General features: G+C 43.3%; 1 protein-coding gene across 1 annotated transcript in view; it reads left to right on the forward strand.

Annotated features, from left to right (window-relative positions):
• The first annotated feature begins 2,261 nt into the window (after positions 1-2,261).
• LOC148044180 (uncharacterized) overlaps positions 2,262-24,609 on the forward strand; it is a 170,347-nt gene continuing 147,999 nt past the window's right edge. Inside the window, exons 1-3 of the mRNA XM_087723053.1 lie at positions 2,262-2,336; positions 2,711-2,777; positions 3,496-3,568. Coding sequence (XP_087579179.1) covers positions 2,262-2,336; positions 2,711-2,777; positions 3,496-3,568 — 215 coding nt within the window. The remainder of the gene's footprint in view (positions 2,337-2,710; positions 2,778-3,495; positions 3,569-24,609) is intronic.

Below are 24,609 nucleotides of genomic sequence, written 5' to 3' on the forward strand. Positions count from 1 at the left end.
TCAATGTTTCTTTTTCTTCCTTTTTTTATCCTCCCTCTCTTCTCTTCCCCCTCTTCCTCCCCACCGTTTCCCTATTTACTCTGGTATTTTGTGTCTTATTTTATCTTACAACTCAATAAAAGCGTTAAACAAGGAAAGGGGTCAAGTGTGAGTCAAATTTGACTCATGGGGACTCCATGTTTTCTCAGGAACAACATGCACTTCGCTATTTGCTTCTGGGATGTGTGCAGAGGTGGGTTTCACATGTTGTTACCACCTGTTTGCCCTGCACGTACCTGTTTGCTTCGTATGCACAGAAGGGGCGCGCACACCCCTCCTGCGCATGAGCCCAGCCTCAAAAACATGCCTAAATAGGACAGCATAGAGCCGGGACGGGTGAGCAGGCCCACCCACAATTTCCACTACCGGTTCGGCTGAACCAACCCAAACCAGCTGAATACCACATCTGGATGTGTTTGTGTCCCAGACTGGTGTATAGGCCTGGTAGTCTCTCATCCAAGAGTTAGCCTGGGCCTTCTCAGCTCAGACAATGCCATTCACCTATTGCTACCTGCTGAGACTTTAAATTCACAACTGAGGCTTAAATCAGTGTCCAAAGCAGAACATGCGCATGCTGGCCAGCTGACCTTGGCCTTGTTTTGAGGCCGTTTTTTCATCCTCCAGAGGCTTCCTTGAAGGGCGAAAAGCAGCCCTACGAGCGAACCAGAAGTCTGTTCCCGAAATTCCGATTTGCCCATAGGGCTGGTTTTTCACGTTCCGGGGGGCCCCTCCGGGGAGGCTGTTTTCGCCCTCCCCAGGCTCCTAGAAAGCCTCTGGAGCCTGGGGAGGGTGAAAAAAGCACGCCAAAAGTGGGGGGGAGCACCCACTGGTACATGCGTGCTGGGGGTCACACACATAGCATTATGGGTGTGACACGCCCACACACGAACTCCCTGCACTCCTCCCATTTTTGGCACGCGAGCCAAAAAACGTTAGCCATCACTGCCCTATAACATTTCTGACAAATAGTTGTCCAACCTCTTTTTAAAAACTTCCAGTGTTGGAGCATTAACAACTTCTGGAGGCAAGTTGTTCCACTGATTAATTGTTCTAACTGTCAGGAAATTTTTCCTCAGTTCTAAATTGCTTCTCTCCTGGATTAGTTTCCATCCATTGCTTCTTCTCCTGCCCTTCAGGTGCTTTGGAGAATAACTTGGCACCCTCTTCTTTGTGGCCACTCCTGAGATATCAGAACATTGCTATCACGTCACCCCTAGTCTTTCTTTCCATTAAACTTATTTGGAATAAACATATTTTCCAGTTACAAAGCCATGGACCAGAGGTGGATTCCTACCAGTTCGGACCGGTTCAGCCGAACTGGTAGTAAATTGATGGCCTGGGTCACTGGCAGTGATCCATGCCTGCCACACTCCCGAACTGGTTCTCTTGGTACCGCCGTAGGAACTGCCATCTTGTTTTTGCCTTCTGCACATGCGCAGTACAATTTTTGTTGCAATGTGCGCATGCGTGCAGCACACATCAAGTACGCACGGCGCGTCCCTGAGCAAACTGGCAGCATTGGCAACCGGAACCCACCCTTGGGCATGGACCCTCTCAGTGGTGGGTTTCAAAAAATTTTCGAACCTACTCTGTGGGTGTGGCCTCCTTTGTGGGAGTGGCTTGCTGGCCATGTGTGTTCTCTCTCTCTCTCTCTCTCTCTCTCTCTCTCTCTCTCTCTCTCTCTCTCTCCTTTTGTCTCTGTCTCTTTTTTCTTTTTTTCTTTCATCTCTCTCTCACTCTTTTTCTTTCTTTTTTCTTTATTTCTTCCTTTCTCTCTCTCTCTCTCTGTCAGTCTGTGTGTGTTGTGTGTGTGTGGCAGTGGTGAGTTTCAAAAAATTTTGGAACCTCTTCTGTAGGTGTGGCCTGCTTTTGGGGTCCACTGGTGGAACCTCTTCTAACCGGTTCAGTAGATTTGACGAACCGGTTCTACCGAACTGGTGCGAACTGGTAGGAACCCACCTCTGACTTCACCCCATTCCTAAGAGGTCCGTAAAGGGGGCATGCATAAGCCCACCAGTGTGCCTACCGTCCCTGTCCTACTGTCCCCATTTATTTGTACTCATTTCCTTTGTTCCTGTCCATGTTCATACAGTAGATTTGACGAACCGGTTCTACCGAACTGGTGCGAACTGGTAGGAACCCACCTCTGGACCCTCTCCAGCATTTATTTTGTTCCTCCTGTCTCAGGAAAACGCTGTGGCAGGGTAAATTTTCTCAACGCAATGCCCAATGCAACCTTGCCTCTTCGCTTCCACCCAACCCCTGGCAAGTTTCGGCTGGAAATCGAGGCAGCGAAGGCAAGGCACAAACACTGTTTTGTGGTGTGTGTGTGTGTGTGTTTTAAAATTATTATTTTTTTTTGCCCAGAGCAGCTGCTGAAGCGAAGCGAAAGGAAGTCAAATGTCAGCCTCTGTATCCCTTCTGCTGTATTTCAAAATGTATGACTTGAATCTGTAATTGTGTCTGATTGGCTGGCCAGGAGAACAAATGCCAGCAAGGCGGGGAGGAGGAGGGGGGGGCATGACCCACATTTGTTTCCTACTGTATGCTGGTTGTGTAATTCAAATTTATCTCCTGTAAAAAAATAAAAATAAAATAAAAACCCTGTGGAAGGCCTCACTTCCCAGCAGATGGCAGCAAAATGGAGAAAAAGTGGGTGTAAAGAAGACAGCGGGCCCCGACAAAAGATTGGAGGTCTCTAACAGCCTTAGTTTCACTTGTCTGCTTTGGGATCCAAGGTAAGTTAAGCGGTTTGGATCTGGGCCCCTTATCAGGTCTGGCTTTCATCTGTCTGAGACAGCTGCAAATCTCACATTGGGATGCTTGGGATCAACGTTTAAATGATCCGGGAGTTTGGTTTTCTTTTTCTTTTTTCTTGCACTGTTGTGTTTTCCTGACAACTTCTAATGTTTCGGGGGGTTATGTAACTTGCAGATCCTTTCCCTACACCTGGGTGACCCTTGGAAGATTGGCATCCAAAGCGAAACTCCCCACGAGCTTGTTACCCGCGGCATTGTTATAAAAGTTGGGACTTCTCTAGTTTGTAATCAGCATCTGGGTTCAGGCTGAAAAAATTAGGAACAGGGAGCCGTGCAAAACTGCAAATTAAGCCAGTGGGCTATTTCCCCCCCCCCCGCCCCCCACTTGCAGCTGGTAAGGAGTAGACATAGAGTAAAATCTGAGGCAGGATTCTCAATGCATATTTTGTAATTTTTTTTTCCCCCTTCATGGACGAGTCAAGATGGGGACGACATTTCCAAAAGGTTCATTACCCTTTATGTTTAATCTTAAAACTTTGCTCTCTGTTGTGCCTTTAGAAAGAAAAAAAAAAGGGGGGGGGTAAAACTAGGCTTGTGAATATGTAATTTGAACTGTCATCCATTTAGAATATACCTGTGATTGATTGATAGGGTGGAAAATTCCATGAAACTAACATTTATTTTCTTTTCCATACAGAGTTAAAAGCAGCAGACTGGCATTACTGCAGTGTTTCTAATGTGCAATTTCCTGTCCGGCAATCACGCAGAAGGTAAAGAAACAAATTTCATCATTTTATTTTAATTTCTTCTCTTGTTTTATTTCTTTTTAAACCAAGGCTGTTCTTTTAAATCTGAAGTTGTGAAATCGGATTTCGAAACGGATTCTGTTGGTTTGGATTTTCATTGCTCGTATCTCATTATTTTTTTTATTTTTATTTTTAATCGGAAAGCAGGTGCTTTTATCTTGAGATGTTACTCTGGCAACATAGGCCAAGTTGTGAGTTCAGGTTTGTGTGTTTAAGTTTGTTTTCTACTCGATTGTGTTTTTACAGAGAATTTGGTACCGTAAATATTCAGAAACTAGAGAAGGATGAGTATCGGTGTAGGCGAGCAGTTGCCAGGAAAATCTTCCCGAATCTAGTTAGAAGCGCTCTTATAAAGCTTCATATAATGACTTCAAAGATACAAACCATCTTATTAATTTTACTCCTTTGTTTCTCCGTGTTCTTTGCCTGGCAAATATTTTGACAGTTGTAGTGATAAACTTCCAGTTTTCCCCAATTCCACCCAGTTTTAATGAAGGGATCCAGACCAGGGAACTTTGATTGCAATTGACCTTGAGGTTAGTGTAAGCCTCTCACAATTCAGCCCAAGCTGTCGACAAGAATTAGCAAAGGCAAATCTTCTCACACTCACCAGGGAAATTTTGGGATAGTGTTTGAGCAAAGCCATAAAGAAGAGAAACCAGGAATGCCCACCGACAATGCAAAAGTTAGCATTCGTCCTGCAGATCATGCACCGTTTAAAAAAAAACTTCTTGCAAGAAAATATTTTTTAAATTATTCTTGCAGAAGAATAATTTGCAGGCCCCTGAAATCGTGAGATTTCCAATGGCTGAATTTCCAGAAAGTCATCTTATATTAGTTAAATGTAATTATGGGGACAGCACAGATTGCATTTTTTTAAAAAAAAATTTCCTTTTGTGAATGGCATTGCCTCATCCAGAATTTGTTCAGGACCAAAGTGGTCGTTCTCGGAATAAATATTGAATACTTAAAAATATTTTTTTTGCAAAGCGTTTTTTTTTTTTTAAAGGTTCATTTTATCCCATTTTCACTCAGCCGGTCTAACCTTTTATTATGGGGAGTTAGGAGAGGAGAGGAAAACAGGAGTAAGCCACCTTTAAAAAAAATAGGATGCATATTTTTCACGCAAATAATAAATGATCAGAGATCCTAAGTGAACGGAGCCTTTTTCCCTCCAGGAAGAAATATTATTTCAGGGGGTGGGCGGATTTTGTTTTTTAAAAAAAGGAATAACAAAATATAAATTCATCAATGCTGTTGAGAGGCCAGATTCAAATAAAGCAACGATCTTACAGGGAATGTAAGATGGGGAGGGAATTTGAAAACATCAAAATGGAAGCTATCATGTGATTGAAGCCCATCTGCTTTTAAGGGGAGGAGCTTCAAACACGGCCCCTCCCCCACAGATATCACTGCTAAATTGAGTTAAAATTGGAAAGGATCATTTGTAAGAAATTGTAGTTAAATGAGGCCATAGGTCTCAATGGTAGGACAAAGAAATGCATGTACTTAAGTGTTTTGTTAAAATAATCTCTTCATGAAATTAAGTATATGTTCTTCCTCTAAGATTTTATTTCCTGAGCATTTGGGTTGAATCCATTTTTTTTCCTCTCCTGTTGTGGCCTTCACTTCTAATAGACGTTTATATTACAGCAGCAATTAATAATTTAGATTGCATTTGGGTTAATGGAATTTTATTACTTAGAAGATCGCCTTTTATAGTCAGGTTACATTCAATAAACTTGACTTTTGTTTTATACCTGCAACTGGAAAAGTGTGCCAAAAAGACAGCAGATGAACTATTAAAGTAATTTCCAATGCCGAGCCAGTCTCAAGTTAAATATTTTTATATCCCGTGGATTGGATTAGCAGAATGCAATGCTCAAGCAATCACATTTTGGATTTTTGTAAATAATAATTAAAAAAATCCTGCTTCTAATCTATTCAGTACCCTCTCTTCATTATCATGATTTGTAAGTTAGGAATATAAAGGAAGAAAAACTCTCTAGTTTTGCATGCATGTATGTATGTAGTTTTGAAAATTAGAGCGAGCTCAAAATGCTTCAAAGCTAAATGAATGTACAACTTAGATTTAGTTTTTCAATGTGAATAAGTAGAGCCATTTTATTATTCTATGTTCCAAACTGTATTTGATTTCTTTTCCTTTCTCTAAGCAAGAAAAAAAAGAATAACAGAAAAATGTTTTGATACGTTAAATTTTCTCTAAAGGGCTTAATTTATAATCATATGTGTATAACTCAATAGATAATTGATTTTTATCTTTCATAATTGTGCTTCATGTTTTTAGACATATGCACCTTGTTCGTTTAGCATCTCAAAACTAATTAGTTTAAGCATTAAAACAAGTTAGTTGGGCATTTTTTTTGAGCAAGAGAGCAGCGTTGTGCAGTTGTTGAAAATGTGCCTCCTTTTCTTTGTATAAAATAGTGTTCACTGGATAGCAAACTTTACAACGTTGACGGAAATTTCAGTTAGTGAGTTGGTTTAATCATCCTTTACCTCTCCGTGTTAAATTTTATATGTTTAAATAGGGCCTTGCAATCTGATGGCTGCAGGTACAGGCCAGCATATCTTATCTGATAAAGTCTATTTGTTAAGATGTAGCCGGTTAATGCTACAGTTTTTGAATAAAGTTACACAGAAGTATGTAATTATTTTCATTGTTGAACAACAGTGTAATTATTGTAATTTACAAACCTGGAAATTATACTGAATTATGAAACTTTACATAGAACTTATATCAGAGGAAGATTTTTTTTAAAAAAAAAGTCTGTGAGGCCTAGTATTATTCAATTTCGGTTCATTGAGTTGCAAGCTGTGAATTGTAAGGAATATAAACCTTCTTTTTTAATGACACTATAGAGAAATTTAAAAAAAGTTTTTTGGCAATAGTGCATGTGAGTGCATGGCACCAAGTGCATCCCCCACGGGATACAGGGTGCAAGTCAGAGGTGGGTTCCTACCAGTTTGCACCTATTCGGTAGAACCGGTTCATCAAATCTACCGAACCGGTTAGAAGAGGTTCCACCAGTGGACTCGGAAAGCGGGCCACACCTACAGAAGAGGTTCCAAAAAATTTTGAAACCCACCACTGGTCCTTGGATATGATTATTCTACACTATCATGCTCATATTTATAAAACTCAGTGCCTCTGTGAAAGGTAAGGATGACTACTGCGTTTGTGGTGCAATCAGAACGTTGCATGTGTTGAAGTTGTTTTAACGCAAACCAAAGATGCCTTTTAAAAAACAAGTTTACATCATATTCTTATGCATGCCAGTGTTGTGTGTGAGATAATTTAAGGTGGTTCTGACAAGTGTCGTCAGCATCTTTATATCCGGTCACATGGGCGGCAAGCCACTCCCATCCGGTCACATGGGCAGCAAGCGACTCCCACAAAGGAGGCCACACCTACAGAATAGGTTCGAACAATTTTTGAAACCCACCACTGGTGCAAGTGATGTCATCCTGTCCCCCATGACATCATTTAACAAATGACACGAGGTAATTTATATCCCTCCTGACAGGCTACACATTTCATAGTTTGTATTCTTTGCCCAATGATGTTATCACTTTTATGATATCGTAAGGTACTTGCTCTGAATATGTGAACATTGGTTGAAATAAACAAAAATCAAAAAGATCTATTTTTTTTTACACTTTCACCCAAAGTTGATTGATTATGTGCCATCGGTTTAGTTTGAACTCTTAATGACCACGAAGATAGACTTTCTCCATGGACCATCCCAAAACAGTAATCTTCATTGGAGCATCTGATGCTTTACATATAAGATCTGTTCATGGGAAGTGTTACATTACTTTTACTTCATATGCCTACTGTTGTTGTTGAAATAATCTGTAGCCCTCTGCCCACCTATGGGGAAATCCCTATTATTTCCAACGGAAATTATTCTGAATAGCAAGTTTATGATGCTAAAGATGACAATCTTATAGACATATATCCTTAAGTGTAGAGCTCATTGTAACTGCATTGTTAAAAAGGCATTAAGAGTTGTTAACCTAATTTTGCGAAGCTTCTTCTCCGGTAACATTGTACTTGCAAACCAGAATATACAAAACCTTTGCCAGACCAATTCTCGAATACAGCTTATCTGTCCTACATGGTCAACCTGCCAAATTCAACAATTGAGTTGAGTTGAGTTTATTTGATTTCTATGCTGCCCAATCCCGAGGGACTCCGAGCGGCTTACAGAATAAAAAGAAATTAAAAAGAAAAAGACTTAAAAACAATAGGACACATGAAATTAAAAAGAAAGACAACAAACACCCAATCAGAAGGCCTGTCGGAAAAGCCAGGTTTTAATGGCTTTGCGAAAGGCCATGAGAGTGGGGAGAGCCCGGATCTCCGGGGGCAGCTCATTCCATATGGCCGGAGCGGCAACAGAGAAGGCCCTACTCCTCGGTGTCGCCAGCCGGCATTGTCTTGCTGAAGGCACCCGGAGAAGGTCCATCCTGTGCAATCTTATTGGTCTAAGGGAGGTATGTGGCAGGAGATGGTCTCATAGGTAAATTCAATTTAATTATTTAAAATAGTTTAAAAATTATTATAAAATTATTATACAATTATTATAAAATTATTATAAAATTATTATAAAATTATTATAAAATTATTATAAAATTATTATAAAATTATTATAAAATTATTATAAAATTATTATAAAATTATTATAAAATTATTATAAAATTATTATAAAAGTATTATGAAAGTATTATGAAAGTATTATGAAAGTATTATGAAATCAGTATAAATTAATAATATAAAATTAATATAAAATTAATATAAAATTAATATAAAATTAATATAAAATTAATATAAAATTAATATAAAATTAATATAAAATTAATATAAAATTAATATAAAATTAATATAAATTATTTTGATTTTTGTCATTCACATTTTATTTTGTCCCTCCTTTGGCATCCTTTCTTTAATGATTCTATTGCACCATTTCTTTGATATTAGTGAAACTCTTGTCCCACGGCAAGTTGTCGTGTGGCGAGTTGCCCATGAAAAATTGTCCTGTGGCAAGTTGGCCACAGCGAATTGGCCATGGTGAGTTTTCATAGACCCAACAAGGGGTGGGTTTCTTGTTAAAGAAACTGCTATACTTATGAAAGCACAATGAGTGAAATCTGTGTCAGAGTTGTAAGTCGAGAATTACCTGTGATAGAACCTTGCAAGTCTGAATGCGCTTTCCCCATCCTTCCCCTGAGCTTCTGGGAAGTGTCTTTTTCTCTTTCTCATTCTGTCCATTGGCCTGGGTCAGACCTGGAAGCCATCTTTTACCTTTCGGACTTCAGGCCTGCCACATTTTCTACTGTGGGAAAATGGGAGTGGGGAATTATACAGAGTGTGGGTGCTATGTAGCCATAATCACATTCTTTCTCGGAGAGTCAAGGCCATCTTGTCCTGCGGCTGCGATGAGGTGACTGGGAGGCATCTCCAGTTGGGACGGTACCTGATTGGATCATGTGACGGACATGTGGGTGCTGGGCAGGGGCTTGGACTTTCTTTTGGGTGGGGAAAACCTGGAAGATTTCAGATTCGGGTTTTCCCAGATGTGCCAATATGGCATCTCTAATAAAATGGAACTTTGAGGACACTCAAGCCGTGGAGTCTTCTTTCATTGAGGGCGTTACTTGGAACCCTGACAGTGACTTCTCTTCCCATTTCTTGAGGTGATTCTCACACCCCATTACAAATGCAGAATGTGGCTAACCCTCTTATACTAAAATCCACTGACCTTCTTGTACTAAGGAGAATCAAGGCGGGACAACATAGAATTTTTTTCCTCCCCTCCTCCGCTCTCTCCAGGCTATGTTGTTGTTTACATAGCAGTCTTTGATTTCAACGCCTGTAGAGCAGGACTGTCAAACTCGCGGCTAGCATGCTGGATGCGTCACGTGCTGGCCACCCCCAGTTTAGCAAAAGGGGGGGGAGTCAAGATACATCACGTGACGCCACCATGACGATGCGAGTTTGATACCCCTGCTCTCGAGAAGGCTAGAATGCTCCTCAAGACTAGGGATTTGGATTTGGATTTGGATTTGATTGCATTTATATGCCGCCCTATTGCCGGAGGGACTCAGGGCGGCTCACAAATCAAAGGGAGGGAATACAGACAAGGGGAAAAACAACAAACAAGCAACTACAAAAGAATTTAAAAACAATCAACAACCACACAGTTCGAGCGGGGACGGGAACTCGTCAACCCCAGGCCTGTCGGAACAGCCAGGTTTTAACGGCTTTGCAGAGGGCCTGAAGAGTGGTGAGGGTCCGAATCTCCACGGGGAGCTCGTTCCAGAGGGCCGGAGCAGCCACAGAGAAGGCCCTCCTCTGGGTGGTAGCCAATCGGCATTGGCCGGTAGATGGGATTCGGAGGAGGCCTACTCTGTGGGATCTAATAGATCTGGTGGAGGTAATTGGCAGGGAACAAATGATGAACATGTGTTGCAATGTAACAACATGAGTATGAAAGAACCAATAATTTTTGTTTATTTTTGTGGCTACATGTGAATGGCAATAGAAAGGATTCTGCTCCTACTTTGAAGGTGTCCAGAACTCTTATCCAGAATAGGTGATTATGATCATCTTGCCAAGATCAACCTGCACTCCTAGTAGGCTAAGAATGTGCTGTTGCTCCACTATGGAAGTCTGGTTAATTTTACCGACGTCTTGGATTCAACTTAGTTGTACATTTGTATAAGACCTAATGCTTCCTAGTGATCTAGAGATGGTGAAAACTTGGTTGCCAAACTTAATGATAGCTATGGCACTTGCGACGTTTCCTATTAAGAGCAAAGACCATATTAGTAAGTTTAGGCACATTTGTCACAACTTCAGCCGTTACTCCAAATATGCTAACATTATTCTATGCAAACTAAAATATGATTATCAAGGATTATAAGAAAACAGAATTAAAATATGACTTGCATTTACAAACAGGATTTTTAAAAAAGTATATATATATTAAAACACCTGCCAATCCAGAAATCCAGTTATTAGACTGATTAAATATAACCGGCAAAGCTAAAACTATTCCCCAAATAAAGGGTTGGAACTAGATGGCTTCAGTGGTAACAGCTGTCCCAAAGTGGAAATGGACCATGATGTGGTCAAAAAAGTCAAGATGGCTTTCATGATGATACAGAGTTCTTTCTTCAATCATATCCTTGTGGCTGCCATCTTTTAACTATGTCCTTTGGACAATTCTGGAGTAGGTAGTGAAACAGGTCCCACCCAGTGGTGGGTTCTGGCCGGTATGCCACCGGTACGGGCGTATCGGTGCCTGCTGGGAGCAGCAGGCACCGTTCTCGTACGGTGCTTTGGAGAGCCCACCCGCCTGCGTTCCTGGCCCAACTGGGCCATTTGTGCACATGCACACAGCATACGGCGGCTGCACAATGCTCCGTCGAGCAGCTGAAGAGTTGCAGGGCAGTGGGTACGCATGGTAGCGCAGCATGCATGCACGTGGTGGACGCCCAGCCCTGTCACAGCGTACCAGTTGCAACGGGATCTGGAACTCACTACTGGTCTCACCTGTTCAGAGGTGGTATTCAGCAGGTTCTGACCAATTCTGGAGAATCAGTGGCGGAAATTTTGAGTAGTTCGGAAAACCGGTAAATACCACCTCTGACTGGCTCCGCCCCAGGGGTGGGTTCCTGCCAGTTCTAACCTCTTCTATAGAAGAGTTCCACAAATCTACAGTGCCGTTTAGAACCGGTTCCAGCTCCCTCCCCCCGCCCGTCCGCACATCATCAAGAGGAAGAGCGAGAGGAGGAATTCTGGGAGATGGTACACAAGTCTTAAAGCTGTCAAGTTTGAAAACCCCTGGATTCTTTTTTCTAAAGGGTTAGGGGTGCAAGTGTCTTGTAACTTGACAGCTTTAAGACTTGCACACTTCAATGCAAGAGTTCCTGAGCCAACATTTTGGTTGCTAAGCAAGAGTGTTGTTAAGTGAGTTTCACCACATTTTAAAAGTTGGCCACACCCATCCAGTCACATGGCTGGCAAGCCACTCCCACCCAGTCACATGGCTGGCAAGCCACTCCCACCTAGTCACATGGCCGGCAAGCCACTCTCACAAAGCAGGCCACACCTACAGAAGAGGTTCTAAATAATTTTGAAACCCACCACTGCTCCGCCCCCAACTATTCTCTGCCTCCAGAGTCCTAGCTTATTGGGAGGAAATGGGGATTTTGCAGTAACCTTCCCCTGGAGTGGGGATTGAATAGAGATTTTACAGTATCCTTCCCCTGCGACGTCCACCAATCCATGCCCACAGAACCGGTAGTAAAAAAAACCACTGCTTCTGTTGCTATGTACATTCTGGCTTGACTTAATGGCAGAGGTGGGTTCCTGCCAGTTTGCACCAGTTCGGTAGAACCGGTTCGTCAAATCTACCGAACCGGTTAGAAGAGGTTCCACCAGTGGACCCGGAAAGCAGGCCACACCTACAGAAGAGGTTCCAAAATTTTTGAAACCCACTACTCACACACACACACACACACAGAGAGAGAGAGAGAGAGAGAGAGAGAGAGAGAGAGAGAGAGAGAGAGAGAGAGAGAGAGAGAACGGAATAAAGAAAAAAAGAAAAAAAGAAAAAAGAAAAAAAGAAAAAAAGAAAGAAAAAGTGAGAGAGAGATGAAAGAAAAAAGGAAAAAGGAACAGAGAGACAAAAGGAAGGAGAGAGAGAGAGAGAGAGAGAGAGAGAGAGAGAGAGAGAGAGAGAGAGAAAGAAAGAAAGAAAGAAAGAAAGAAAGAAAGAAAGAAAGAAAGAAAACACATGGCCGGCAAGCCACTCCCACCAGGTCACCAGGCTGGCAAGTCACTCCCACAAAGGAGGCCACACCCACAGAGTAGGTTCGAAAAATTTTTGAAACCCACCACTGCTTCATGGGGAGGATAAACATATCTAGCCAGGTGCGATTTCATGTGGGCCTTCTGTGGTTCTAAACTCCAAGGAGATTTCAACACAGGAAAAATACCCAAAAGTCAATTTGGGACCAAAGGAGCGGGAATGAGAGGGGTTGTTACAAAGCCAGTCAAAATCCAGTTTTCAACCAATGGTAGCAACTGATGGCCTCACGCAGGGAGAGTGACGGTAATTTAATTGAGAGGTGACAAAGGCATGCTTGTTCTGGCAAGATCAGTATGCTCCAGAAATTATCATAATTGGTTTACTGCTCAAAGAAGCAGGAAAGGGTCCCATACCCCAGTAAATACCAATTATTAAATAAGAAGCTTGGATCAAGGCGAATCCCAAACTCTATCAACAAATAAACTAAGGAGGCTGCATCAGCCTCTCCTCCCCACCAAAATGTTTCTGTCTTAATTCATGCGTATTAAAGTTTATGCCGATTTTCTGAGCTTCAAGCACACAGTTTTAAGATTTCCAGGGTTGGAGTTTTGTGGGGTTTTGTTTATTTTTTGGTCCTCTCAATATGATTTTGGAGGGCGGATTTTGCATTCAAGGAACTGTGTTGTTTTTGAACGGAGAGAATCATCATTCTAATCCTGAAAATAAGGTCATCCGTCTCTTGGAGCTGTGTGTGTTTGTGTGTGTGCGTGTTTGTGCATGTGTGTACACTTTCACATCAAAGCTATTAGGAGGGAAGATTAGCAGCGGACTAGACCTCAATATCACATGGTTCATCAGAGGCTGGCCGCAGACAAAAAGCCCATTTATGTTATAAGAAAAGGGTTATGGAAGAGAAAGGAGAGCAGTGATGCCTGATGGCCAAATAAATCATCAGACCATTGAATAGATCAAGCGTCTTACTCTTTCAGCAGTTGCAACTCATTCACTCGATTGAGAGAGTTTCCAAGTCTTTGGACTTTGTTGGAGCTTGAGGTCTGGAGAGGAGAAGCTGACATACCGTACTTGGCTAAGGAAGACAAGCGAAGATGCATCAGACACCCACGTTACACCTATCCTCCGCGAGCTGCACTGGCTACCGATCGGTCTCCGGATACGCTTCAAAGTGCTAGTCGTAACTTATAAAGCCCTTCATGGTATTGGACCTGGGTACTTGAGAGGCCTCCTCCGGATTCCGTCCACCAGCCAATGCCATCTGGCTACTACCCAGGGGAGGGCCTTCTCTGTAGCAGCTCCGGCCCTTTGGAATGAACTCCCCACGGAGATCCAGACCCTCACCTCTCTCCAGGCCTTCCGGAAAGCCATCAAAACCTGGCTGTGCCGGCAGGCCTGGGGTTGATGAGTTCCCCTCCCCTCTCGACTGGTATGGCTGTGTGATTTTCGTGTATTTTAATTGTGTGTACTGTTGTTTATGTTCCCTTTCCCCCCTGAGTTGTTCGCCGCCCTGAGTCCCTCCTGGAGAAGGGTGGCATACAAACCAAATACAATACAATACAAATACAATACAGACTGAGTCTTCATCTGATCCTCTAGTTTAGGATGATGGTGCCCTGTTCTGATAAATCCCTTGCTGAAAATGAAATGATGGTGAAATATGAGTTTGATAATCTAATTGAGCTTGGTTCTCTAGGCCCGTGATGGCAAACCTGTTCTGTCCCCCCTTCACAGCTCTTAACAAACGGCAAGACGAATAAACTTAGAAGGAACTTTCTTTATCAGTTCTTGGCTCAGACTGACTTCGAGCCCAAAAATAACATAAATACAGTCTCTGACCAAATAACGAAATGAAAACAAAACAACTCTTACAAGCAAAGCACTTCTCCAAGTGTATCAAGCAATGTTGTACGCTCGAAGGAACGTTGACTCCTGCGACTAGGGTGTGGCAGCATCTGTCCTTTTATCTCCAAACCTGCCCCTAACAAGCCCTAGCTGCATAATGAATCTTGTATCCCGAAAAGACTCACAGCAGACATCTGCTGAGTCACAACACAAACCTATGGCACACGGGCCACAAACGGCATGCATAGCCCTCTCTGCGGGCACACCAGCCGTCTACCCAGCCCAGTTCCACCACACATGTGCACGTGCCTCCCGCTGGCCAGCTAGTCTTTGGGTCTCTGTCACGCATGCAAGGGGAGGCTAGGTGCTTGCGGGAGATGTGCATGTGGGGGGGCACTCGCATTACATTTTGGGGGCTCGCCAGGTTCCCACATGCCCCGTTTTGGCTTCCATGTTGGTGCAGGAGGCCTTCCAGGTCCAAAATGGGGTGCGGGTGGGTGGGTGGGCGGGGTGCATGTGGGGGGGGTTGTGTGTGCATGCAAAGGGGGGCAGGGGTCATGGGGGTTTGCGCACACATGCGTGCGAGGAGTGGGGGAGGTTGCGGGCGCAAGCAATAATTCATTCGTTTAATTGGTTCGTGAGACTCCGAGACGCCTTGCCAAGTTTTGCAGATATTGGCCTGGCAGCTGTCCAAGCCAGATAAGATCTGTGACTGTCAATCCTCCCTCGAAAGACTTTGCTGGATGTGAATGAGCAGAACTGTGGGGGCTTCCTTATTTCAGACTTTCAAGAAGGGATTGGACTGCTATTTGTCAGAAATGGTGTAGGGTCTCCTGCTTGAGTGGGGGAGGGTGGAGTTGGACTAGATGACCTATAGGATCCCTTCCAACTCTGCTAATCTGTTAAAGCATCTGTTAAATTAATAAAAGGTTTTTTTTTGTCGGGACAAAGAATTTGCTTCATGCTCTTGGGGAGCCTAGATCAGAACACCTCTTCTGCTCTTCTCCTATATGGCTTTGATCTGCCTATTTTTTATTCCTGTTGCCATCAACAATTGTGCCCATGCCAGAAGCCTTAAGGACAAGGCAATGCTGACGTCGACTAGGCAAACTCAAACAACATGCCGTTTCACTGAGATACATATACCTGTGAGGCAGGTAAGTTGTAAAACAGGTGCGTATTGGCCCAACTCTGTCTGCTCCAATTGGCAAGAGAGCTCACCCAAATCGTGCCAAAGGTCTTCTTGACCTGGGTGGAGTCAAGAACCATCCTTATTCAATCCAAATAAGAATCCGTGACGGGCAAAGCAATGTTTGCTCTTTCTGCCGCACTAAGGGCTTGGAAAAAAAAAGAAAAGAAAGAATGCAGTTAAAGTTTGCTGAATCCAAACAGGAAGATGAGTTTTTGATTATTGAGGGTTGAACTGAACTACAAATAGTTGAACTGTGGTCTCCTTGTGCTTTCTAAGCTTGGTGGTTTCCTTGCAGACATTTCATTACCCAGCTAGGTAACATCATCAATGCTAGAAGGGGGTTTGTACTTTTTTTATACAGGCGCTCCCCAATTCACGACCACAACTGAGCTCACCATTTCTACTGCTTTATTTTTCAATCAGATTTTTATTTTATATTATTTATGCATATCAATGCTTGAATGGTGTGGTACAGTGGTGGGTTTCAAAAATTGTTCGAACCTACTCTGTGGGTGTGGCTTCCTTTGTGGGAGTGGCTTGCTGCCCATGTGACCGGATGGGAGTGGCTTGCTGCCCATGTGACCAGATGGGAGTGGCTTGCTGCCCAAGTGACCAGATATGAAGATGCCGACGACACTTGTCAGAACCACCTTAAATTACCTCACACACAGCACTGGCATGCATAAGAATATGATGTAAACTTGTTTTTCAAAAGGCATCTTTGGTTTGCGTTGAAACAACTTCAACACACGCAATGTTCTGATTGCACCACAAACGCAGTAGTCATCCTTACCTTTCACAGAGGCACTGAGTTTTATAAATAGGAGCATGATAGTGTAGAATAATCATATCCAAGGACCAGTGGTGGGTTTCAAAAAATTTTGGAACCTCTTCTGTAGGTGTGGCCTGCTTTCCGGGTCCACTGGTGGAACCTCTTCTAACCGGTTCGGTAGATTTGATGAACCGGTTCTACCCAATAGGTGCGAACTGGTAGGAACCCACCTCTGGTGTGGTACCTGGTTATTATACAATTCAATACACATAAACATAATCTTATTACTCCTAGTTATTACATTTCATTTTCATTATTTCATATTGTTTACACATACCTTTTACTGTTACCCTTCAGTTCTAGATCTTCTTTCTCTTCTTTTACATATCTTAATATCTTAATTCCTATCTATCTATCATATGTATGTATGTATGTATGTATGTATGTATGTATGTATGTATGTATGTATGTATACTATTATTCTCCTTATTTCTATCCCTGTTTTAACTTTCTCCCCCATTTCGCTGTAATATTCAAAGATGTGTTTTTTCCATCCCCTTTCACCTTTTTTGTTGTTCATATTTCCCTTAGTTAATTCTTCACATCCTTTTTATATCAAAATTTCATTCTTCATTCTTTCATTATTCAATATCTCAGTATACAGTTTTAGTACCAATCACAATCATTTATACATTTAAAATACATCTGTTCATATTCTTTCCAGTCATTCTTTCTATGGTGTTAATCTTTATATATATAAACACTATAAAAAGAGTGTGAGTGAGTGTGTGTGTGTGTGTGTGTGTGATCCAGCATAACTCTGGAATGCCTCAAGCAATTTCAACCATATTTGGTACAGAGATGACTTACTCTCTGGAAACAAATACTGTTGGGGGTAAGACACCCCTAACACTCGGGGTGTGTGTTCTGTTGCCATACAGCCAGTTCTGCCATAAAATGGCTTCTACTGTACTGCCGTAAAATGGTTTTTGTTGTACAGCTCAGTGAAGTTGCCATGGTAACGGCTTCACAGTACTCCACAAGGGAGCTCCCTCTGGTAAGGGGGAAAATCCAACATTAGAAATTACATTTGGTCCGGACATTTTCCCCCTATAAATAAATACCTGGGTTATCGGCTAGTATTTTGATAACTCAGAATTTCCATAGAAACTTAATATTCCAAAGATTATTTTAGTACATGTTACCTTTGGGTTTTAGCATGGTTGGTAGCCGGGTGTTCCACATCCTCTTCCATTCATGTTTGAAGTTTCTTCTGATGTACAGTCGGATAATCCCAAGTGACTTTTCCCTTATTGATTCATATTTATCACCGCTATCGGCAAACTCTTCTTTTCACGTGCCTGAATAATTCAGAGTTGCAGGGAGAGAGAGAGAGGGGAAAAAAACTTTCACAAGCCCCATCAAAAGAATTATTGAGTAGGTAGTTGGAAGAGGCGATGTAGAACATTGTGTGTATGTGTGTGTGTGCTTAACCACCATGTTGGCACAACATATGAAGGCTTTTTTAATCTGACTAGCAAAAAAAAAAGTGTATCTTAGTGATTGGCATTAGCAATCCATGGGCTTGATCTGGTCTATTTTTCTTGCTAATCCTAAAAATGCTTCTGTACTTTGGCAGTCCATAGCAACCAGGCAGGGAAATCTACAGGGAAAGGGTTCTAAAACGTTGAAATGGCATATCTCAAAGGTGCTTTTTCAAGAGGCAATTGGACTTTATTGTTTTTCTTTGAAGATGTTTCGCTTCTCATCCAAGAAGCTTCTTCAGCTCTCTTGAAAAAGCACCTTTGGGACAACTATGACCTGGATGACTGAGAATCTCCATAGACATTTGCCCAAATAAAACATCTCTCCTCCTTTTAATTGGCCATTACCAGGGGTCGGCAACCTTATACACTCAAAGAGCCATTGGCACCTGTGGAAACAGCCACAAAACCCTTCCTGTGCCTGACTATTTCTTGAGTGCCCTATCACTCAAACTAGTATATGTACTTGAATTAAAGGTTCTGTTTTCTTCTAAAACTTTTCTTTTCTTGGATTTATCCACGGTTAGTCGAAAAGCTCAATCAATTATGTGCTGGCGGGTGTCACACACTGGCAGTTGTGACGCATATTTTGAGCGACAGGGAGCCGCAGCAGAGGGATGAAAGGGCCACATGCGGCTCCAGAGCCCCCGGGTTGCTGAGCCTCGGCCATTACAAATAGATCTCCTTTGAATTGCAGCTCAGAGCTGGTATGTATATGGCTTTTCCCACCTAGACGATTGCTGTGGCCTTTTCTGGTAGACTCTGGGCCAAATCAGATGCTTTTTCTGGTAGACTCTGAATACAAATCAGATGTCCTTTCCGCATTCACTCCTGAACCAGGTTTCCAAGTGAGAGCCAGATCCAAGCTAAGAAGTTAATCATTTCATCCTTTTCACCATAGTATAAAGCGGTGTTTCTCAATGTTGGCGACTTGAAGAGCTGGCTGCGGAATTCAGGAAGTCCATCAAAGGTGGTATTCAGCCAGTTCGGACTGGTTCAGGCGAACCGGTAGTGGAAATTTTGAGTAGTTCGGAGAACCGGTAAATACCGCTTCTTGTTCGTCCTGCCCGCCTGCCCGCCTCCATTGTTTCCTGTCCTATACTCCCTTGTTTTTTTTAGCTCAGCTAAAAAAACAGCTCAGCTCCCCAGTGCTGACATCGAGGGCGGTCTTTGAGTGCTGCGCATGTGCAAAGTGAGAGAGCACACGCCATGCACTCTCTCCTAGAACTGGTAAGAAAAAATTGGGAATCCCACCACTGAAGTCCACCCATCTCACAGAAAATCACTGCTCTAAAGAGAGAATGGGCAGAGAAGATGTTTAAGAAAGCCAAGAGCCATTGTGACCCTGGCCTAGCAGAACCATTTCTTCGTTTCCTAATCCTTCTTTCATTCAGAGTGGGGTCTCTGCTATATATCTTTTCCCGAGCAGGGAGATCTATTTCTCCTTCTTCTGGGAGGAAAGTGAGAACAATGTTGGTTTTTGAAAAGCCTCTAAATCCTCAGATTAGAAATTAAGTGATGATGGGGTTCCAAGCAGGCGGTCACTCATCTAAGTTCTTATTCACTCTCGTAATATAATCACCATCATCCCTGCTTGGCATTATATTTATAGGTTTTTAGGCAATGTCTCTTCATCCAATCACGATTCTTGTGTGTTGGGGTGACGTTAATATATATCGATTTATTTATGAACCCATTAATACAACTAGAGATTAGAAGAGAGGAGGGAGGTGGAAAGGAGAGAGGGAGGGAGGGAGCGAGGAAGGAAGGAAGAAGGAAGGAGGGAAAGGAAAGGCAAAAGGAAGAAAGGAAGGAAGGGGAAAACAAGATGGAAGGAAGGAAGGAAAGAAGGAAGGAAGGGCAAGGCAAGGCAAAACGGAAGGCAGGAAGGGCAAAACAAGATGATAGGAAGGAAGGAAGGAAGGAATTAAGGAAGGAAGGAAGGAAGGAAGGAAGGAAGGAAGGAAGGAAGGAAGGAAGGGCAAGGCAAGGTGGAAGTATTGAAGAAAGGATGGAAGGATGGAAGGGCAAAACAAGATGGAAGGAAGGAAGGAAAGAAGGAAGGAAGGGCAAGGCAAGGCAAAACGGAAGGCAGGAAGGGCAAAACAAGATGATAGAAAGGAAGGAAGGAAGGAATTGAGGAAGGAAGGAAGGAAGGAAGGAAGGGCAAGGCAAGGCAAGGCAAGGCAAGGTGGAAGGATTGAAGAAAGGATGGAAGGGCAAAACAAGATGAAAGGAAGGAAGGAAGGGAGGGAGGGAGGGCAAGGCAAGTCAGAAGGATTGCCGGCAGGCAGGCAGGCAGGCAGGCAGGCAGGCAGGCAGGCAGGCAGGCAGGCAGGCAGGCAGGAAGGAAGGAAGGAAGGAAGGAAGGAAGGAAGGAAGGAAGGAAGGAAGGAAGGAATGGTTGTGTTTCAAGGTTGTGTCGCAAGTAACACCTGATTTTTTTTATTTGATTTTAGTTTTTCCAAATGATGGGCTACTGGGTTCATCTCTCATTTGGTGGCTGTTAATTCTGAACGTGATTTGTTCATTTGCAATTTGCACGCACACACCCCGCCTCCGTTGTATCCAGCATATATTAGCACCTGAAGAGAAGGCTGCCATTTACACACTCAGTGCTACATATTCAGTTAAGAAACAGATTTAATTGGCAGTGGAGAAGATCAGCTGCAAGATGTCCAAACAATCTTCTCCATCGTACAAATTCGATAATTAGGAAAAACAGGCAGGCAAATTGTGAAATTGGAGGGGTGGGGGGTGGGGTGGGGAATTAAGGCAAGTGACGCATTGTGTCAGGTTGGAACCTAGCCTGCAAGAGTCCATCTCACCTGATTTATAGAAATACAGTATATCAGCATTCGGCCTGGAAAATTGACCCAGAACCAGAAATAAAGATTCAGCATGGCTTCTGCAAACTAAGTAAGCGATCGCACTGTTCCATTCTCCCTTCCAGTATAAAAATAAAAGTCCTCTCCCTCACATATGTATTTAGGATTAGTTCCCTCTTAAAGTTCTCTTGCCCCCAATTATGTATATTGCGATCTTGCCTTCTTTTGACCACACATTATGGACCCCCTGGAAATGTTGTTGATGTTTGATGTTTATTGGTCTTGTATGCCGCCCACTCCCGAAGGACTCCGGGCGGCTTACAATAAACAAGGGAAGGGGATAAATAAACAAAACAACACTTTAAAATACACAACAGTCACAGTTTCCGTGGGGCTGGATATTTCGAAAGCCCCCCGGCCTGCTGGAGCAGCCAGGACTTAACGGCTTTGCGGAAGGCCGGGAGGGTAGTAAGGGACCGGATCTCCACGGGGAGGTCGTTCCAGAGGGCTGGAGCTGCGACAGAGAAGGCTCTCCCCTGGGGAGTCGCCAGCCAACATTGGCTGGCAGATGGGATCCGGAGAAGACATAACCTGTGAGATCTAATCGGTCTATGGAAGGTAATCGGCAGGAGGCGGTCTCTCAGGTAAATATTTACAATACAGAAGGGGAGGCAGGGATATCACCCTGCCTTTGCAACTGAGTAAGAGCTGGAGTAACCACATAAGAAGCCAGAGCTAGGTTCTCCCCCTAACTGGCATAGGACAGTTATTACCAATCGTTGGGTGACCACAGGAGAAAGCAGCAGGGGTGGGCTGCTACGGGTTCGCCCGGGTTCAGGAGAACCTGTAGCTAACGTTATGGCCGGTTCGGAGGACCTCCAAATCCCACTCGTGGTTGGCCCCTCCCACCTCACCTGTCCCTCCCACCCCGTCCCTCCCAGGAGTCTCCACGGGGCCCTTTTTGGATGCGAGGTAAGCGCAGGGCCCATGCGGAGTCTAGGGGAGGGGGGAAAATGGGCCTCCCAGAACTTCCTGGGCCTGGGGGAAGTAATTTTCGCCCTGCCAGAGGCTCAAGGAAAGCCTCTGGAGCCTGGGGAAGGCGAAAATGTCCTCCCCCCTCTGTGGTGCAGGAGGCCGACTAGGCCATGCCCACCCAGCAACTGGGCAGAGAACCCGTTGCTGAAATTTTTGAAGCCCATCTCTGGAAACCAGGAATGTCTCAGATGTCGTGCTGGCCATCTTCTTCCCTCTTGGTACCCTCAAGATCTGTTTGGACCGAGTTCTTCAAGACCAGCCTTCTAAGAAGGTCTGCCAAATTAAGATGGATGCTATGTGATGGGTGCCCAGTGCCTGCCATACGGGTAGGACTTGGATGACAGGGCTATCAAGAACACCCAAAAAGGAGGCAGAGGGTTGATCACATTAGTCACACTTGCAGTCTTGACTTTTGTGACTTTTATGTCGACAGCCCCAGTTGCCCAAACTGTCAATGTCTGGGAAAGGAGGGAAAAAAAAAAGGACATTACGTCTTGTGTTTTGATATGTTCTTTCTGCGCCAACTCAGAAAGCTCAAATTGCCCAAGGAGCTGCTGATACAGTTCTACAGAGGAATTATTGAGTCTCTATAACTGTCTGGTTTGGCTCTGCAACCCAACAAGACAGAGACAGACTTCAGAGGATAAATAAATCTGCAGAAAAAACAATTACTACCAACCTGCCTTCCGTTGAGGACCTGTTCACTGCACGAGTAAAAAAGAAGGCCGTGAAAATATCTACAGACCCCTTGCATCCTGGACATAAATTGTTTCAACTCCTACCCTCAAAACAATGTTATAGGGCACTGCACACCAGAACAACTAGACACAAGGACAGTATTTTCCTGAACGCCATCACTCTGCTAAACAAATACTTCCCTTAACACTTCAAACTATTTAGTAAGGCTGCATTACTATTACTATTAATCTTCTCATCGTTCCAATACCCATTTCCTCCCACTTATGATTGCATCGCGACCCATTAGATCACATAGATTAGGCCTCCTCTGAGTTCCATCTGCCAGTCAGTGTCGACTGGCAACTACGCGGAGGAGAGCCTTCTCGGTAGTAGCTCCGACCCTTTGGAACGATCTCCCCGTGGAGATTCGTACCCTCACCACCCTCCAGACCTTCCGCACAGCCCTTAAAATCTGGCTATCCCGTCAGGCCTGGGGTTAAAGAATGTAACTCACCCCCACCCAAATGGTATGAATGTTGTGTTCTATTTTTTTTAATTATGTATTGCTCTTATGTGTTATTGTTTGTATCCCCCTCCCCATGAGTTGTAAGCCGCCCTGAGTCCCCCCAGGGAAAAGGGCGGCCTATAAATAAATTTTCAAATACTCAAATAAATTTTCAAAAAATACTCAAATGACTGTAATTTTGTTGCTTGTATCCTTATGATTTATATTGATTGTTTCCTAGTATGATTTGATTGCTTATTTGTACCCTATGACCATCATTAAGTGTTGTACCTTATGATTCTTGAAGAATGTATCTTTTCTTTTTATGTACACTGAGAGCTTATGCACCAAAGACAAATTCCTTGCGTGTCCAATCACACTTGGCCAATAAAGAATTCTATATTCTATATAAAATGTGTTAAATAGCAGCAACTGTTAATGGGAGCTACTTGATTTTACAAAATCCGGGCAACTTTTTGAACTCATAGGGCAAAACCCTAACATCATTTTTCCGTGACCCGTCAAAAGCGTGGAGGACAAAATCGCGCTCGACGAAAGCGCGCATGTGACGTCATCACAGCGCGATGAAAAAAAATAAAAATTGAAATAAAATTAAAATTAAAGCAAGCCAATTCACATAAAGGTAAGGGTTAGGTTTAGGGTTAGGGTCAGGTTTACAGCGTTAGCGTTAGGTTTAGCGTTAGGTTAAGGGTTAGCGTTAGGTTTAGCGTTAGGTTAAGGGTTAGCGTTAGGTTTAGCGTTATGTTAACGGTTAGGTTTAGGGTTAGATTTAGGGTTAGGTTAAGGGTTAGGTTTAGGGTTAGGTTTAGGGTTAGGTTTGGGGGGGTTAGGGTAAGGTTTTAGCTTTATTTTTACATTTTTCAATCACAGCGCGATGTTTTCGTCGCGCTGTGATGACGTCAAATGCACGCTTTCGTCGAGCGCGATTTTGTCCTCCGCGATTTTGTGGTGGAACCCATTTTTCGCACCATTCCTACATATTTCAAGCCCTCGTTGGTTAATTGATTGATTGACTGGCTGATTGATTGACTGAGAACACACAGTGCTGTTCAACACCCTTCCTTAGTCAAAAATGAAGGCAACAATATATGTCCCCATAAATAATTTTTGGCACGCGCCAAACCCATTCGCACAATACGATCATCAGCTGCATATGTTTGTTTTAATCTTCGGGACTATTTATGTAAAAATACGCAGAGGGCAGAGTGTCGGTTTAGCTTCAGCATGTGTAATGAGGAGAAAATACCAGCTGCCACACGGAAATGGTCCAAGTGGATGGAAGCCAAAAAAAGAGAAAAAGTGCAGAGGAGAATGGGTGCAAGTAAGATGGTGCTGAGGGCATCGCTTGGCAAAAATAATGACATATACAGCATCCTTAGTTCTTAATTGCTGGGTGGAGTTTGTATCATACTATAGGTGCCCAAGGTGTGGTCACAACATTGAAATACCAACTTGTCTCAGTCACCATCTTGAATTTTTTGACCACACCCTGGACACTCCTGCCTTGTGTAACTTATTTGCTAGTATTGTTACTGCTAGTTACTACTAAGGTGGCTCAGGGGATAAGATGCTAAGCTTGTCGATCAGAAGGTTGGCAGTTCAGCGGTTCGAATCCCTAGCGCCGTGTAACGGAGTGAGCTCCCGTTACTTGTCCCAGCTTCTGCCAACCTAGCAGTTCGAAAGCAGGTAAAAATGCAAGTAGAAAAATAGGGACCACCTTTGGTGGGAAG

This window comes from Thamnophis sirtalis, unplaced genomic scaffold (assembly GCF_051295495.1).
Source record: "Thamnophis sirtalis isolate CommonGarterSnake01/CBP01778 unplaced genomic scaffold, rThaSir2_p1.2 scaffold_9, whole genome shotgun sequence".
NCBI classification, from domain to species: Eukaryota; Metazoa; Chordata; class Lepidosauria; order Squamata; family Natricidae; genus Thamnophis; species Thamnophis sirtalis.